The following is a 17292-nucleotide window of genomic DNA, read 5'->3' on the forward strand; positions in this document are numbered from 1 at the left end:
AAATCTTTTTAAAAAAAGAATCTGTGGATACTCTACAGAATGATCAAGCAAAATGAGGTTGTCTGTGCTAAGGGGTATTTGTACTAATCACTCTATTGTGTTTCTGGTGTAAGAACATAAATCCAAAGTCACCTTCTGATAGAAAGCCATGGACAGTGTTGAAATTAAAGGCACAATTTAAGAGCAGTGATTGTGTTTGATGGATGATGAGCCTAAGAAAATAGCAGCCAGCGTCCCTTGCACACACGGCAACTGGCCCTATGCTAAATGCTATGCTTGCATTGCATCATTTCAGCCTCAGGAAAAAACCTCTGGGTAAAGTACCATCCTTATTCCTGTTTCCAGATGGGAAGAAAAAAAAAAAACACCTGATGCTAACAGAAGTCACCAACAAAGATCTATGTGTGTTTTCTCTCTGGGAAGCACCTGGAGAGTGCAGATTTTGTGTTCTTTTTCTCTATCTCCCTTCAGGGCTAGCACAGTGCTCAGCTCATACCATTAAATGATTGTGGAAGTTATGTAAATTTAGGTTTCGGAATTTGTTCTTCTCTCAGGTGAGCTGGGAGGAATATGCTTCAGCGAGAGTCCACATGGCTTACCTCACAGGGGACAGAGGGATCATGGATGAAGATGGTTACCTCCGGTGGACTGGTAGAGCTGATGACGTCCCAGATGTGTTGGGGTCAGAGGTGGTAAATGCTTGTGGTTACTGCTATTGAGCGTGGGGCTGTGGTGGTCTGGGGAGGGCTCTGGACCACCTCAGATACACAAGCATTAGAGAAAGTTTAGAAAATGCAAATAAACAAAAATAAAAAAATAAGAGTCATTCACCATCTCATATTTTGCTGTATATTCTTCCAGTCTTCTTTCTTCGTATATAGAAACACTTTTTTAGTAGAAGTGAGTTCAAGGAGAAATGTTCTAGCATAACTTGTCTTTTTCATTCAGCAATATAAGAGAAATGTTGTTCTGTGCAATAATGCATACTTACATAGTACCATTTTAAAATTTTTAATTGAGTAAAACATACATTCAGTAAGTACACAAATCTTACATGAACAGCCCAATGAATGTTTACATGTTTATGCGCCTGTAATCACATTTAGATTAGGGCATAAGATATTCCCAGCACCCTAATAGGCTCCCTCATGTCCTCATGCCTCTGTGAAAACTGAACTCCTCCTTTTATGAACTTAGAAGTAAATTTCTGTACCTAAAAGCAGTTTCAGGAATTGGGAAAAGTCAATTAAATCCTAAGAGCAATCAATTCTGAGTGGCAGATGACTGCAAGCAGATTCCATGGGCCATCCCAATTCAGAACTGGCCAACCACAAAAGTCACAGGAATGTTAAATATGACAAGCAATTTGAACATCCCACTCTCTAAATCGCAAACCTGCTTTCCCAGTGTTTTGACACAGCTTAAAAAACTCAACTAAATTTTGCTCCGGAAGTCTCTCCTCTGAGCATTCCCTACTGGAGTTAACTCTGAATGAAGCACTTCCTTTCTTCACCTCTAACTGGTCTCAAGTTTTACCTTTAGCCTCTCTTTCCATCAGTAACTATTATTCTGACTTCTAAAACCATAGATTAATTTTGCCTGCTCCCTTATACAAATGGAATCATCCCGTCTGTACTCTTTTGTGTCTGACTTCTTTCTCTCAAAATAATGCCTGTGAGATTTATCCACGTCATTGTCTGTATCTGTATCAATAGTTCATTCTTCTTCATTGCTATGTAGAATCCCATTGTATGAATACACCTAAAATTTACTGATCCACTCTACTTTTGGTGAGAGAATGGGATTGATTCCAATCTGGGATAACATGAATAAAGGTGCTTTGAATATTATTCTACACGTCTGTGGCTGAATATATGCAAAGATTTATGATTGAGAGAGATCTAGGAGGGGAGATGCTAAATCATAAGATATGCATATTTTCAGTTTGATTAAGATATTACCACAGTTTTCTAATTCCCAATTTATACTCCTACCACAGTGGAAGCAAATCAAAGTTCCATTTGCATAATTATGCTAAGCGAAATAAGTCAGTCAGAGAAAGACAAATATCAGATGATTTCAATCATATGCGGAATTTAAGAAACAAAACAAATGAGCATAAGGAAAAAGAGAGAGAGAGAGAGAGAGAGAGGCAAACCAAGAAAGAGACATAACTATAGAGAACACACTGATGGTTGCCAGAGGGGAGGTGGGTGGGGAGATGGATGAAACAGGTGATGGGGATTAAGAAGCACATTTGTTGTGATGGGCACTGGATGTTGTTTGGTTTGTTGAATCACTAAATCCTACACCTGAAACTAATATTATACTGTATGTTAACTGGCATTTAAAGAAAAACTTTTTTTAAAAAAGTTCTATTTGGGCGCGCCTGGGTGGCTCAGTCGTTAAGCGTCTGCCTTCGGCTCAGGTCACGGTCCCAGGGTCCTGGGATCGAGCCCCACATCCGGCTCCCTGCTCTGCGGGAAGCCTGCTTCTCCCTCTCCCGCTCCCCCTGCTTGTGTTCCCTTTCTCGCTGTCTCTGTCAAAAAATAAATAAAATCTTTAAAAAAAGAAAAGTTCTATTTGCTCCATACCCTCAACAACACTTGTTATTATGAATCTTTTGAACTTCAGTCATCCTGGTAAGCATGCAGTATTATTTCATAATAGTTTTCATATAATTTTAAGGGACATGTAGTAGTTCATTCTGTCAAGATGATAAAGTTTTTTACTTTACTAATCCCTTATTGTTGGAGGTATGATTTTATTTTTTTTTTCAATTTTTTACTTTATAAAACACTTGGATGATCATCCTTTAACATAACATTTTTGTGTGCCAATATCAGAAATATAAAAGGAGTTATCGCTACAGATCTTACACATATTAAAAAGATAGAGGTGCCTGGGTGGCTCAGTTGATTAAGTGTTGGCCTTAGCCAGTTTTGGCTTAGGTCATGATCTCAGGGTCGTGGGACTGAGCCCCATGTTGGGCTCTGCACTCAGTGGGGAACCTGCTTGAGATTCTCTCTCTCCCTCTCCCTCTCCCCCTCTACCAGTCTCTCACTTTCTCTCTCTAAAATATGTAAATAAAGCTTTAAAAAAAAAAATAACAAGAAAATACTATGAACAGTTTTATGTCAACAAATTCAACAATGTAGATGAAATGGAAAGATGCCTCAAAAAATATAACATACCACACAAAATAAAACAAAAATCTGAATGATCCAGTATCTATTTTAATAACTGAAATAATTATTAACAACCTTACCAGAAAGAAAGCCCCAGGTCCAAGTGGTTTTACTGGTAAATCCTATCAAACATTTATGGAAGAAATAACATGAAACTTACAAAAACCCTTCCAGACAGTAAAGGAGCAAGTAACATTGGATATGATCAGGTCTTAAGTCTTTGCCAATGTGAAAAGTGAATAATCTTCTTTGTCCTTTGATTACTAGTAAGATTGAAGTTTTTCTTATGTTTACTGTCCTTTTTTTTTTTTTTTTTTAAAGATTTTATTTATTTATTTGACAGAGAGAGACACAGCGAGAGAGGGAACACAAGCAGGGGGAGTGGGAGAGGGAGAAGCAGGCTTCCCGCGGAGCAGGGAGCCCGATGCGGGGCTCGATCCCAGGACCCTGGGATCATGACCTGAGCCGAAGGCAGACGCTTAACGACTGAGCCACCCAGGCGCCCCGACTGTCCTTTTTCCATTTTAAAATCGGAATGTTTATCTTTCTCTGACTCATTTTTTTAAAGATTGATTTCTTTATGAGAGAGAGAGAGCAAAAGAGAGAGTGCATGAGATCGAGGCGGGGGAGGGGAGGAAGTGGGGAAGGCAGAGGAAGAGACAGAATCTCAAGCAGACTCCCATCTCAAGTGGAGCCTGACACTGACACAGGGCTCAATCCAACAACCATGAGATCATGACCTGAGCCAAAATTAAAGCGAGAGTTAGACACCTAGCTGACTGAGACTGTGCATAGGGTGGTGTGCTGATGATGAAATTAAAAGTCCTCAATTTGCAGTCCCTCCACCTACATGCTATGGCCTATAATACCTGCTTGCCATTTGAGTTAAGGTATTATGTCAAAGATCAAAACTGTGGGAGGAATGGATCACGAATCCAGTCCTTCCTCTATACTGGAAATCACTTACTAGATTTTCAGTAGCACCCTGAGGCACAAGGAGACAGGAGAGTTTGGTTTTGATGGAAAAATGAGATAGGTCATGAAAAACCAGAATATAAAAACCATAAAACTCCACAGTACAGGGACGCCTGGGTGGCTCAGTCGTTAAGTGTCTGCCTTCGGCTCAGGTCATGATCCCAGAGTCCTGGGATCGAGCCCCGCATCGGGCTCCCTGCTTGGCGGGAAGCCGGCTTCTCCCTCTCCCGCTACCCCTGCTTGTGTTCCCTCTCTCACTCTGTCTCTCTGTGTCAAATAAATAAATAAAATCTTTAAAAGAAAAAAAAACAGAAACACTCCACAGTACAGAAGGAGGCCGTATTCAGCCAGATAAGTGGAGATAATGAAGCAAAACAAGCACTTTTGGCAAAATATTTCATTACAGACCAGGGCCTACAGCATATTTGTTTGGGGCATAGTCTGTTAAGGGAACCAGAAAAGGAATAAGACCAAAAAAATGTGTAGTATCATAATCCCTCTCAGAGAGACTGAGAGTGTGTGGCTGGAAGTAATTTGGTATACTATGTACTAATCCCATAAAAGACACGTGAATGAAAGGAGGTGGTTGCTAACCACCCACCTAAGGAGAGGAGATCAGACCAACTGCAGAGTGTCCTTCCGACTGAGAGAGGCATGCACGTTTGGGGGCAGAGCTGCTGTGCTTGGAACTCTGGGGATGAGGCTGCACACTGTCACCTGTATCTTTCTTTTTCATCCTTCCCCCATGCAGCAAACAGCCTTTCCTCCAAACAGATATTGAACAAGTGTATAAAGAATATTGGTTAAATATCGGTTATAAAGAATACTGGGCTACCAGAGGGGCTGCACGTCTCAGTCTCACCCTGGCTGCAGGGAGGTGGAGAGAAGACAAGTGGAGAGACACCACGCTTTTCATGGTACTCACTTGAATCCGCAAGCTCTCCAGCTTGCCCCCTCCTCCCTTCCTTACAAAACAAAGAGAAAAAGAAGAAGAGGGTGAAAGTCAGAGGATGTATTTGGTTAAAAAACAAACACCAAAACTCCTTTCCCCTGCCTACAAAGTAAAGGTGATAGAGCTCCAACATCTCTTATCCACCATTCCAAAATCCGAAAAGCTCTGAAAAACAAAAGTGCTTTTCATATCTCATTTGGCTGCATAACCTGACCTATCAGCAAGTGAAACTCCTCCCCATAGTATTTATTTATCCTAATCAGTAGGAATATTCATATATTTCAATGCAGAAATATTTATTAGTATGATTTCAAGATGCAGCTCCAGATCCTGTTAGGGGAGTAGCATGGTTCTATACACCGTATCACCTTTATAAAAACTGAAAAACAAGGAATTCTAAAACACGTTAGCCACAGGGGTTTCAGGCAAGAAATAATATTCAAAGATATTTCATAAGCTGCAAATGAGAAAATGTTCACAAAGCACCCAAAACAGTGCCTGACATCCAAAAAACAGGAATTCCATTTTCTTCTGTCCATGTTTTGCTCGTGTGAATAAGGAGCCCTTCTTCAGAAGTTAGCTCCAGGCTGGTGAATGGGGGTCAGATATTACAAATGAGGTACGGAGTGAAAATATTTGCAACTTATCTAACAGACATAGAGCTAATATCCCTAATATATCCCGGCTTCTTAAAGAAGAAAAAGACCAAACTTGGTAGGAAAATAAGCAAAATACATGAATAGATAGTTTCAAGGAAAATAGAAACAAATGCTCCCCAAACATTAAAAAGCAATTGTAATGGTAAATTGGATTTGGAAATTGTTTTTCCCAGTTCTATGTACTAAAAAGTTCCTCCAAACAATGGCATCTAATAATAATGAATCAACATTGAGCGTACATCATGACTTCTAAAGATCATTTCCTATTCAAGGAGATCCTATGAGACACTGATGTTTCCAAGTATAGAGCAGAGCGAATACCAGGTAAGCCTGGGACCTCTCGTTAGATGAGAAAGTAAAGAAGTAATGAAATAATGATGGGGGCGTGTCAAAGGAATACAAAAGTCCATTAAAAGGGCTCTCACTGACCAAATTTGAGAAAATTTAGACATCAAAAAGAATAATCATTGCAACTGTTTAGAACATCGACGTTTTAAAATCCTATGACTCGGTAGTGATACTGAGGTTAGGAGGAGGAAGTAAAGTTCTTTTTAGAGAAAATGGCAGTTAGTAAATGTAGAAAAATGACAGAATTTGAAAATCAACCTTTTGTAACCTCCAATGCAGTGATTGATTCAGATAAGGATCATTATTGGACGCTCTCTCTTCTCAATGAAAGTTTTTAGGAAATAGGATATTCACACAGAGCCAAGTATTATCCCACAAATTACATGCTTACCTCAATGTACCTTCAATTGAGAAATGTGTCTGACACCATCTAAACCAAGTAAGCCCATTTCACATCATTAACAGTGGAACAATCTGACACATAGGCCTAGTGACATGATGCAATGTATTGTATGTGGATTGCCTATGAAATGTTCTCGTCAAAAATATTGATCCTGAATCTGATCTACTCCAATCTAAACCTAATCTCCAATTCACATTAACAAGTTAAATGATACCATGAGTGTCTTAGTCCATTTGGGAAGCCATAACAAAATACCACACACTGGGGTGGGCTTCTAAACAACAGAAATTTAGTTCTCAGAGTTCTGGAAGCCGGAAGTTTGGGATCAAGGTGCCAGCATGGTTGGATGTGGGTCCTCTTCTTGTATCCTCACACGGTGGAAAAGGCAAGAAAGCTCTCGGGCCTCTGTCGTAAGGGTGCTAATCCCATACATGAGGGCAAAGCCTCATTAAGGTAAACTATTAGCCTCAAAACTAGTAGGCTCAATTAAACTATTAGGTGATCCCTGATAACCTCCCAAAGTTCCCACCTCCTAATACCGTCACCTCAGGGGTTAGGATTTCAACATATAAATTTGGGGTAGGGGACGCAAAGATTCAGACCACAACAATGAGGAAACAATCACACATGTGCGGTATGTGAAATATTCAACAGGACAACTCCCCTGGATTCAAAGGCAATGTCACGGCAATAAAAGCAGAAGAATTCCTCCAGGTTAGAAAAGACCAACAAGACACAAGAACAAGATGCATGACATGGATCTTGTTTGGATCCTGGATCTTCAAAAAAAAAAAAAAGACTCGAAAAGACATTTTGAGATAAAGAATTTTCAGTTGTGGAAGGGATATAAATGATATCAAGGAACTATGATTGTCTTAGGTGTGAAAATAGTATTATTGTTATACAGAAGAATGTCCTTCTTATGTCTTAAGGATGAATGCAGAAGACTTTAAATGTGAAGAGAATAATGTCTGCAACTTACTTTCAAATAAATGGTTTAGAAAAAAATGTGTGTGTATATACATATACAAACATATGTATATATTCATATGTGTATGTAGTATGTATATGTAAATAATGAGAGAAATAATGCAAATAAGGTAACAAGTTAAAGCATGCCACAATGATTCTGATTCTAAAGATCCCCAAAACATACTTTGAAAACCATTAAGCTAGGCAATATTCAAACCGGATTCTCCAAATTAGTATTTGATGGTGGCTGCTGGAAGTTCCTAGAAACCAAAGTATAATCCGAGACACATCTCTCCGTATGTGTCTCTCCTAGTGCCTCAACTCAAACAATATCTGGGGTTTCTTAATGCAGCTTCATGAATGGACTTGTTTCCATTTGTCCTCTTGTCCGGCACATTGTGAAAGCTTTTATAATCTTAGATCCTGCTTTATTTCTCCTGCTTTTTGTTTTTAATCTTACAATAAAAAAAACTTCCCTCATGTGGTATATGAGTACAGAGAAAGTCTGATCTGCCTCAGAAACATCTGTCTCAGGAAAGTCAGTTATTCTTGACTGCAATTGAGGTGTGGGAGCAGGTGACTTTTTCCTTTGATTTCACAGCCTCTCAAGGTAAATAGATTATTATTTCCTTCTCTTCTGTAAGCTTAAGGGTCTGGAACTCTACGGCGCCTTCTGCTTCCAAAGGTCTATCCTTCAACACCAACGGATCCAAGAGAAAACTGTACAATGAGAGAGCGTGAACAACTTCCTGACACGTGAAAAGAAAATGCACACATTTTTACACAATATTTTAGAAGAGTAGGATGGTATAGTGGAAAAGATCAGAATCTATGTTGATGGCCCAGAGGAGGGAAGGATGGAGGCAGGGAGACTGAGAAGGAGGTCCCTTCCCCCATTCTTCTACAATAGCAAGAGGGACAGAAAGAAAATGGCAAATCTAAGTGGCATATGAGTGGTATATTCTTTGGAAATGTATTTGCTGAATTCCCACACAATACAAGGTAATTTTACCTATTGCTTCTTATTTTTTTTAAGATTTCATCTATTTCTTTGAGGAAGACACAAAGAAATGGAAAAACGTTCCATGCTCATGGATTGGAAGAACAAATATTGTGAAGATGTCAATCCTACCTAGAGCAATCTACACATTCAATGCAATCCCCATCAAAATACCATCCACTTTCTTCAAAGAAATGGAACAAATAATCCTAAAATTTGTATGGAACCAGAAAAGACCCCACATAGCCAGAGGAATGTTGAAAAAGAAAAGCAAAGCTGGCGGCATCACAATTCCAGACTTCCAGCTCTACTACAAAGCTGTCATCATCAAGACAGTATGATACTGGCACAAAAACAGACACATAGATCAATGGAACAGAATAGAGAGCCCAGAAATGGACCCTCAACTATATGGTCAACTAATCTTTGACAAAGCAGGAAAGAATGTCCAATGGAAAAAAGACAGTCTCTTCAACAAATGGTGTTGGGAAAATTGGACAGCCACATGCAGAAGAATGAAACTAGACCATTTCCTTACACCACACACAAAAATAGACTCCAAATGGTCGAAAGACCTCAATGTGAGACAGGAGTCCATCAAAATCCTAAAGGAGAACACAGGCAGCAACCTCTTCGACCTTAGCCGCAGCAGCTTCTTCCTAGAAACATCGCCAAAGGCAAGGGAAGCAAGGGCAAAAATGAACTATTGGGACTTCATCAAGATAGAAAGCTTTTGCAAAGCAAAGGAAACAGTCCACAAAACCAAAAGACAACTGACAGAATGGGAGAAGATATTTGCAAATGACATATCAGATAAAGGGCTAGTATCCAAAATCTATAAAGAACTCATCAAACTCAACACCAAAAGAACAAAGAATCCAATCAAGAAATGGGCAGAAGACATGAACAGACATTTTTCCAAAGAAGACATCCAAATGGCCAACAGACACATGAAAAAGTGTTCAATATCGCTCGGCATCAGGGAAATCCAAATCAAAACCTCAGTGAGATACCACCTCACACCAGTCAGAATGGCTAAAATTAACAAGTCAGGAAATGACAGATGTTGGCGGGGATGCGGAGAAAGGGGAACCCTCCTACACTGTTGGTGGGAATGCAAGCTGGTGCAGCCACTCTGGAAAACAGTGTGGAGGTTCCTCAAAAAGTTGAAAATAGAGCTACCATATGATCCAGCAATTGCACTCCTGGGTATTTACCCCAAAGATACAAAAGTAGGGACCCGAAAGGCTACGTGCACCCCGATGTTTATAGCAGCAATGTCCACAATAGCCAAACTGTGGAAAGAGCCAAGATGTCCATCAACAGATGAATGGATAAAGAAGATGTGGTATATATATACAATGGAATATTATGCAGCCATCAAAAGGAATGAGATCTTGCCATTTGCAATGACGTGGATGGAACTGGAGGGTATTATGCTGAGCGAAATAAGTCAAACAGAGAAAGACATGTATCAGATGACCTCACTGATATGAGGAATTCTTAATCTCAGGAAACAAACTGAGGGTTGCTGGAGTGGGGGGTGGGGTGGGAGGGATGGGGTGACTGGGTGATGGACACTGGGGAGGGTATGTGTTCTGGTAAGCGCTGTGAATTGTGCAAGACTGTTGAATCTCAAATCTGTACCTCTGAAACAAATAATGCAATATATGTTAAGAAAGAAAAAAAGAAGAAGAAGAATGTAGCAGGAGGGGAAGAATGAAGGGGGGGAAATCGGAGGGGGAGAAGAACCATGAGAGACAATGGACTCTGAAAAACAAACTGAGGGTTCTAGAGGGGAGGGGGTTGGGAGGATGGGTTAGTCTGGTGATGGGTATTGAGGAGGGCACGTTCTGCATGGAGCACTGGGTGTTATGCACAAACAATGAATCATGGAACACTATATCGAAAACTAATGATGTAATGTATGGGGATTAACATAACAATAAAAAAAATTAAAAAAAAAAAAAGACTGGAGAAGAAGGACGGAGCAGCCGTGCACACACAGAAGGAACGTTTGGGTCAATCTCGAACGGCAACAAGAAGCAACGAAACTAGGCAGTGACGTGAACGAATAGGCCTTCCACAAACCTCTGGCTTCAGGGGGAGATAGGGATTTGGAGGCGGTAGAAGCGCCTGGAAGCTCAGTAAGCAGACTAGAACCATGGCTCAGACCACAAATGACCTTAACTCGGAATGAGAGGGCAAAAGCAGAGGTGGAGAAAAGGAGGTAGATTCCAGAAATATTTAGCAGATAAAATCACAGGTCTGGGAGAATGATCACATAAGGGGGTAAGGAAGTAAAAGCAGAGTTCTAAGAGGACTCCTCCCTTTTGCACGTGGGACCTGAAGGACACAGTGGCCCGACTCACGGAGTTGGGGGGGTGGGGGTGGTGAGGAGGAAAATACAGGAAGGAGATCTTGAGAAGTTTTGGAAAGAATGGATTTGCCATAATTCTGAGACATCGAAATACAGATTTCCAGTTGGCAGCGGGACACCCAGGGAACCGTGAGAGGATCAGGAAAAGCAAAGTGAGTCGCCACGCAGTGCAGATTCTCACCTTGTGGCTGATGGGGAATCCAAAGGTTTCAAGGAACGCAGTAACAGGAGAAGATGTGGGATTCCAAGAAGATCACCCTGGCCAGAGCAGGAGCACGTGGATGGGAGAGGGAGCTGGATGAGAAGCAGGCAGAACAAGAAGGACCTGTTGCAACACAGCAGGTAGGAGAAGGGACCTGAGCCAGGGCTGTGGCCACAGGGAAGGAAAGGGGAACAGACCTGCTCTTTGTCACCAATGCATCTCCCACGAGGCTCCTGGGGACCGTCCGAAAACCCGGAGCACGTCAGCTCCCCCACTTGACCCCTTGGTCCTCCCACATATCATTCTCTGACAACCTCTCCAGAATTCTCTCTTGCTCCCCGCTCCCTGGCCCAACGTCAGGTGCCGATGACACAGCCCTGGGCTTCCATGGCCAGGCTAGTTTCTTCTGCCCTGCAAACACCTATTTGTCTTTTGAAGGCTTCCCCCCTCCACTGGGAAAGAAGGAAGAGCAGTGCTGACATCGAGGAGGCGGCCTGGCACCATGAGCCGGGCTGCACGGCTGGTCGCAGCGGGCCTGGCGCTCAAGGAGACGCCACGTGGTTCTCCGGTTGGACACAAATGACCTCGCAGAACAGCAGCTCGACGTGCCGTGGCCCCGGTGATGAAGGGACACCAAATAGGACCACTTGCTCTTTTGTCCAAACAGACAAAAACCAGCTTGTCGTGCCCGCCCCAAAATGCCAATCCTCCTCTCTCCCGGCTGATACCAGCGAGTGCCTTCCTTCTGAATGACACCGTCCGTCACGCTCCTCACACCTCCTTCTAGAAAACACTGATGGACTTACCCGATCCCAGAACTGTCTCGCCTCGCCTCAGCACCCAGTCCAGAGCACACCCCTGCTTCCCCGAACACTCCCAAAAACATCCGCCCAAAGCCCAAATCCTGTAAGTTCTTTCTAACACCCTCTTTCTTACGGATCAGCCCCACAGTCCCCATGACGTGGGTTCTCCCTCAGGATGAGTCACGAAGCCACTGTGTTTAACGACAGGTGTGCTTCCAGTGGCCTTTGTGGAGGATGCTGACCACCGTCACGCGAGGAAGGGATGGTTCCCTTTCTTGGAGGGAATCATAGGTGTCCTGAGAGGCTAACTGGCTTTCTTAATGTGACTTTAGGGGCTTTATGGCTGTAACCTAGGGCAGCAGGAACCAGCCTAACCCACAGCTAGGACATAGTACTGGAACCAGATAATATTCAGAACGGAGGGAAATCAAGGGGCGCGTCGGTGGCCCAGTTGGTTCAGCGTCCGACTCCTGATTTCAGGTCAGGTCATGATCTGAGGGTGCCGAGATTGAGCTCCAAGTTGGGTTCCACACTCAGTGTGGATTCTGCTTGAGATTCTTTCCCCCTCCCTTTCCCTCCTCTTCTGGCCCCACGCCAGAGGCATGCACTCTCTCTCTAAAATAAAGAAGTAAACAAAATCTGTATTTAAATAAATAAATAATGGAGGGAAAGCAAAAGAAGGAATAATAATTTATGGAAGGCTTCACTCTGTGTCAGACCCGGTGCTAACTGCCTTGGATCTATTTCTCATTTAATCCTTACATCCCAAAGGTGGGTTACCATTCTCATCCCCATTCCAAAGAGAGGACTGAGGCACAAAGTGATCTGCCCATGATTCATGCAAGGAATCTCTCTATGTTATTAATCACATGACTTTCTGACAAAGTTTAAGGGTTGAACACACTACAGGGAAGACGCAGATATCATAGAACTTGAAGGACAGAGCCCTGCAAAATGTCTTCAAACATTAACTTATGGATTCTCCCAATCTTCTTGCATGTTGTTCAGATGAAGGAAAGCCCAGTGCAAAAAAAGCTTTCATGAAATGCAACCAGATGACAAATATACGTGGTCTTTAGAGCCCGGGGCCTATCCCAGAAGATTCTGACTCAGTGAGTCTAGAGGAGGACGTGAACATCTGTGTTTTCTTTAAAGAGCCCCACAGGCTCTGCTGATGTGCACTTTGGGCTGGGTACCACTGTAGTCTCTGCAATTCCAAACCCAAACTTCCCCTACCGTGTTTAGATGGCTGCAGACACAGGGGGGCATCGAAAACTGAGGCAAAGAAGAACAGAGAAATTACAAAAACTATCCCATAGAGAGTCAAGAAAAGGAAAGCTCTAGTTATATTACTTCTCTGTCCTTTGGCTGTGTCTGAATTACTCTACAGTTAACTTACTTTTTTTTAAGTAGGCAAGTTTGCTAAAACGTTTACCAACACATATTAAATAATCAATACTATCAATAAATTTTAAATAAAATTATAATATGCTACTGAAAAGTACTTTCTGATTATTTCAATGGCACTTCAGAGTCTCTTAGCAAGTAGCAGTCGATATGTGAAAATTATTTCTAATTCAACAGTTCTACACATGTGGTCAACAGCACCTGAACACTGGAGAAGAAATGAAGTCGGCTGGAAGGCATTTAGGTTCACAAATTTCACCACACACTACCTTCAAGTCTTCAATACTAATGTATGTATTTACCTATTTATTTAATCAACCACCACTAACACCCACTACATGTCAGACATGGCTCCACGTGTTTCATTAACGTTAAATATCATTTATCTTTACAATCATCTATGAAGTGGGATTATCATCATCCCCATTTCTCATATCAGGAAACTGAGACCCAGAATGGTTTAGGAACACAGCTCATGAGAGGCAGAGCTACGATCAGCTTGGCTCTGGACTCCATGTTTTAAATCTCTATGCTTAGTCTCCAAGAACCTACAAAAAGTGCAAGTCTTAACCCCAAACCTTGGCTTTCCCACCCTACAGTCCCTACGTGGCCCCAGCTTCAAGGGCATTCTCTCAATTCCTTTAACAGTTCACACTCCTTCCCTGCTCTAAGTGAACACCCTCCCACATCGCCGTTTTTTTCTTAGCCTTCTGTTCTCAGCTTAAACATTATTGCCTAAATTATAAACTATAATGCACCCTGTATTTCTCAGCACTCAAAGCAAAACTGTAATTACGTATTTCATGGGTATTTGCTTCCAGTCTTTTCCAACCAGGTGGTGATATGTTAGACACCGTATCTGTCCTATTTACCATGGGTTCCCGATGGCTGAACACACACCACCCACCCAAAGGGAAGGGCCTACCACAAAGTACACTCTCAACACTTTCTGTTGAATGAACGAATGAATGAAGTACACTCCACCTGGGCTTTCCGATATGTGACACCTATCTGTGCTCACAACGCTGCCCCCACTACACCCCTAGAATGTAGACTCCTGTGGCAGACACGCAACAGCTCTGCAAAGTCCTGGCTCTGCGCACCAGTATTACGTGCTCCGGGGCAGACCATCCCCCCGCCCCAACACACCTTGACTGACCTGATCTCAGGTGCACAATGGGGACCCTGACATCCCCAATGGAATGTAACCTATTCAAGAGGGAGAACCTGAACTCCTCCTCCCCTATCAACACCAGACTTACTTGCTTCTCGTCGGTCTTCCATAAAGACTTTAGCCCCGAGGAGGCCAAGACCCCGCCGGCCTGGTTCAGGCCGCATTCCCAGTCACGCTCTCCCCAGGCCTGGCGCACAGCACAACGGAGATAATTATCCGCTCCGTGAATGAAGCCCCGCGCTGTGCACTTCACACGAAACGAGGGTCGCACGAGGTGACGGCTACCTTTTGGCGAACAAGCGTGTTCCGGAGACTCAGGCCCGCCTCCCACCGAGGCCCCAGCCCCCCGGGGACGCCGGCCCCTGACCCCGCGCCCCGCAGGCACCTCTGCACAGAGAAGCATCTTCGCAAGTGCCGCGCATTCCCTCGTCGTCTGTGTCTGTCGAGGAGCACGAACAGGAGCTGAAAGAGGGCGTCCTCAGACTAGTGCCCATGGCCGTGGAGGTTCCGGGGTGCTGTACCCACCGAGAACAACGAAACCGGATCCACAGTCGCTGGGGGGACGAGCCAGCCTCGGAGAAGGAAGGACGGCTTGGTTCCACTGCGCTCAGGGGCGGGGCTCAGAGACGCCGCTCACGTCAACTGCCCTAACAACCTTCCCGCTCATTGGTGCTTCTGCCCAGACGCTGATTGGACAATTTCTCCGCCCACTGGCACTGCGGCGGGGGTCACTGGATAAAAATGTAGCCCCGCCCACTAAACCCGGAAGGTGGCAGGGAGTGGGGGTTGGTGGCTGAACTAAACTGAAAAGGGCGTAAAGGCGCACCGCAATGCTTTCCGGGAATTGTAGTCATGGGTGCGCGGGGAGTGCACCGGGTTTCTTCTTGCGGTCAGAACATTTTCTACCTGTCATTCACTGGGGAAGAGCTAGAAGATCTTCAGCATTAGGGCGAAGCGCAGAGAATCCAGCTGGAGGAAACAAGTGTTAGTGTTACAGTTACTCGGGGCTCAGTCTCAACCACTGAGCAAATGTTCATGGAGCGCTGACTCTGAGCCAGGAGTTGTGCTAAGTAAGGGCTTTGCGCACATAATCGCCTTTCAAATTTGGAGGAAGGAATGTGCAGAAAACTGGTACAATGCAAAACTGTGTAGTAGTGAAAGCGAACTAGAGCTGCCAGTTACAAGCATCAATGGCTGAAGTTAAGAAACATACTATTCAGTGAAAGAAGGGAATAGAACAGTTTTATAAAGTTCAAACCAAGCAAAACGAATGTTTAGAGAAAGGCACATATATGATAAAATACTGTACAGTAGAAGAAAGGAATGGAGGGGGGGAAACAAGAATTACCACATTGTGACCTTTAGGGAATGGGGAGGGTAGAACCCTGGAGGAGAAGGATTACAGAGGCACATCAATCATTTCTCAAGTTGCGGTGGTTCACAGGTGTTTCATTATTGTGCATATTTAAGATGCTCCTTATATATATATTTTGTACTGCACTTCTTAGAAAACGTTTTCTAGAAAAATAAAGAAGTGTATTTATATGTTCCATTTCTCTGCCTGGAGCACTGAATGGATCCACTCAAACGTTAAGAAGCTTGGATCACACACACACACACACACAAGCACAAGCACAATAACAATAAAAAGCCAATGTATATATCTTAGAGCAAGATCATATATCAAAAGCTTACTTAGTATTTTATGGAGGGACAAGAGCTCATCGACAGCCAAAGTAGAAATGACTGGGGAAGGCTGAGATTAGGGAGGCTTGCCAGGGGGAGTGGTGAGATCAAATACACCACTTTCCTTGAGTGGTCCTCTTCCAAGAGGGTAATGCAAACCACTTAATAAGCACAGACTCCCAGCTTGGCAGTGGACACATCCCATGGGTGTTAGTCAGTAATAAGTGTCAACGGCTAGTAGTATAAGGTGTCAATCCCCTAGGTGTGGATTGTGAGGCTGAGGGTAATTGGAAGAAGGTGGAGGCGGATATACTGATACGCGTCTGTCATTTTCTAAGCAAAGGACACCTCTGTTCTTTGCTGAGATTTGATTCAGAAGTGACAACCACTATCTGGGAGGGAACTGGCAAACCCTGGCCAGCTTGTGTGTTAGCTCATATTCTGTTAGCTCAAATGGAGGTCGCCATCCGTTTCCAAACTAATGTCCCATCCTTGCCAACAAGGTGAGTACAGATGTGAATTGACTGTATCTAGGAGGGAGGTGCCATCAGTGTGACCTCCATCTGGCCTGTATCGGTCTCCAAGGCTCCCCGCTGAGGTCCACAACCACACAACCTGCTGACTGGTGTGCTTGAGTTCCACTGACTGGGTGTTGGGCCAGTGCTTGGGGCAGACAGACAGATCCAGGTGGGGAGAGTGCACCCCACGCACCGTCCTGGGGATGACCCTCTGTGTTGTGGGTGGAAAGGAAGGAGGCCACGACCCCAGGGAGATGTAAGAATGGTTCCCTGGCTGCCTCCTGAGTCACTGTGGTTCAGGCAACGCGAGTGGCCTTGCCCGACTCCCGAGCTGCCGCTCCTCTCCCTGTTACCGTGTGTCCTCTGGAGACTTCAGGGTTCTGAGGTGCACATCCATGGCAGCCCAGGGCTCAGGAGCTGATGAGAAACACAAAAGTGGAGGGAGGGCCTTTTGGTGCTCCACTTCTCTCCCAGTGCAAAACCCCTCCTCCACACACTTGCTTTCTCTTAGTGTTGTTGCTTCCCAGCGCATCCAGGGACTCATCTCTGGATCCAGGGGCTTGAGGCTCCCACTCTGGCCATGGACAAAATGATCTTCCTGGCAGAAAAAAACAGAGAAAGACGA

General features: G+C 43.8%; 1 protein-coding gene across 1 annotated transcript in view; it reads right to left on the reverse strand.

Annotated features, from left to right (window-relative positions):
* Positions 1 to 15116, reverse strand: part of LOC118540957 (acyl-coenzyme A synthetase ACSM3, mitochondrial-like) — a 34158-nt gene extending 19042 nt beyond the window's left edge. The window contains exons 1-2 of the mRNA XM_078074674.1: positions 14849 to 15116; positions 14552 to 14748 (exon numbers count right to left, since the gene is read on the reverse strand). Coding sequence (XP_077930800.1) covers positions 14552 to 14748; positions 14849 to 14957 — 306 coding nt within the window. The 5' untranslated portion in view covers positions 14958 to 15116. The remainder of the gene's footprint in view (positions 1 to 14551; positions 14749 to 14848) is intronic.
* Between the last annotated feature and the right edge of the window lie 2176 nt (positions 15117 to 17292).

Source organism: Halichoerus grypus, chromosome 6, assembly GCF_964656455.1.
Source record: "Halichoerus grypus chromosome 6, mHalGry1.hap1.1, whole genome shotgun sequence".
Taxonomy (NCBI): Eukaryota; Metazoa; Chordata; class Mammalia; order Carnivora; family Phocidae; genus Halichoerus; species Halichoerus grypus.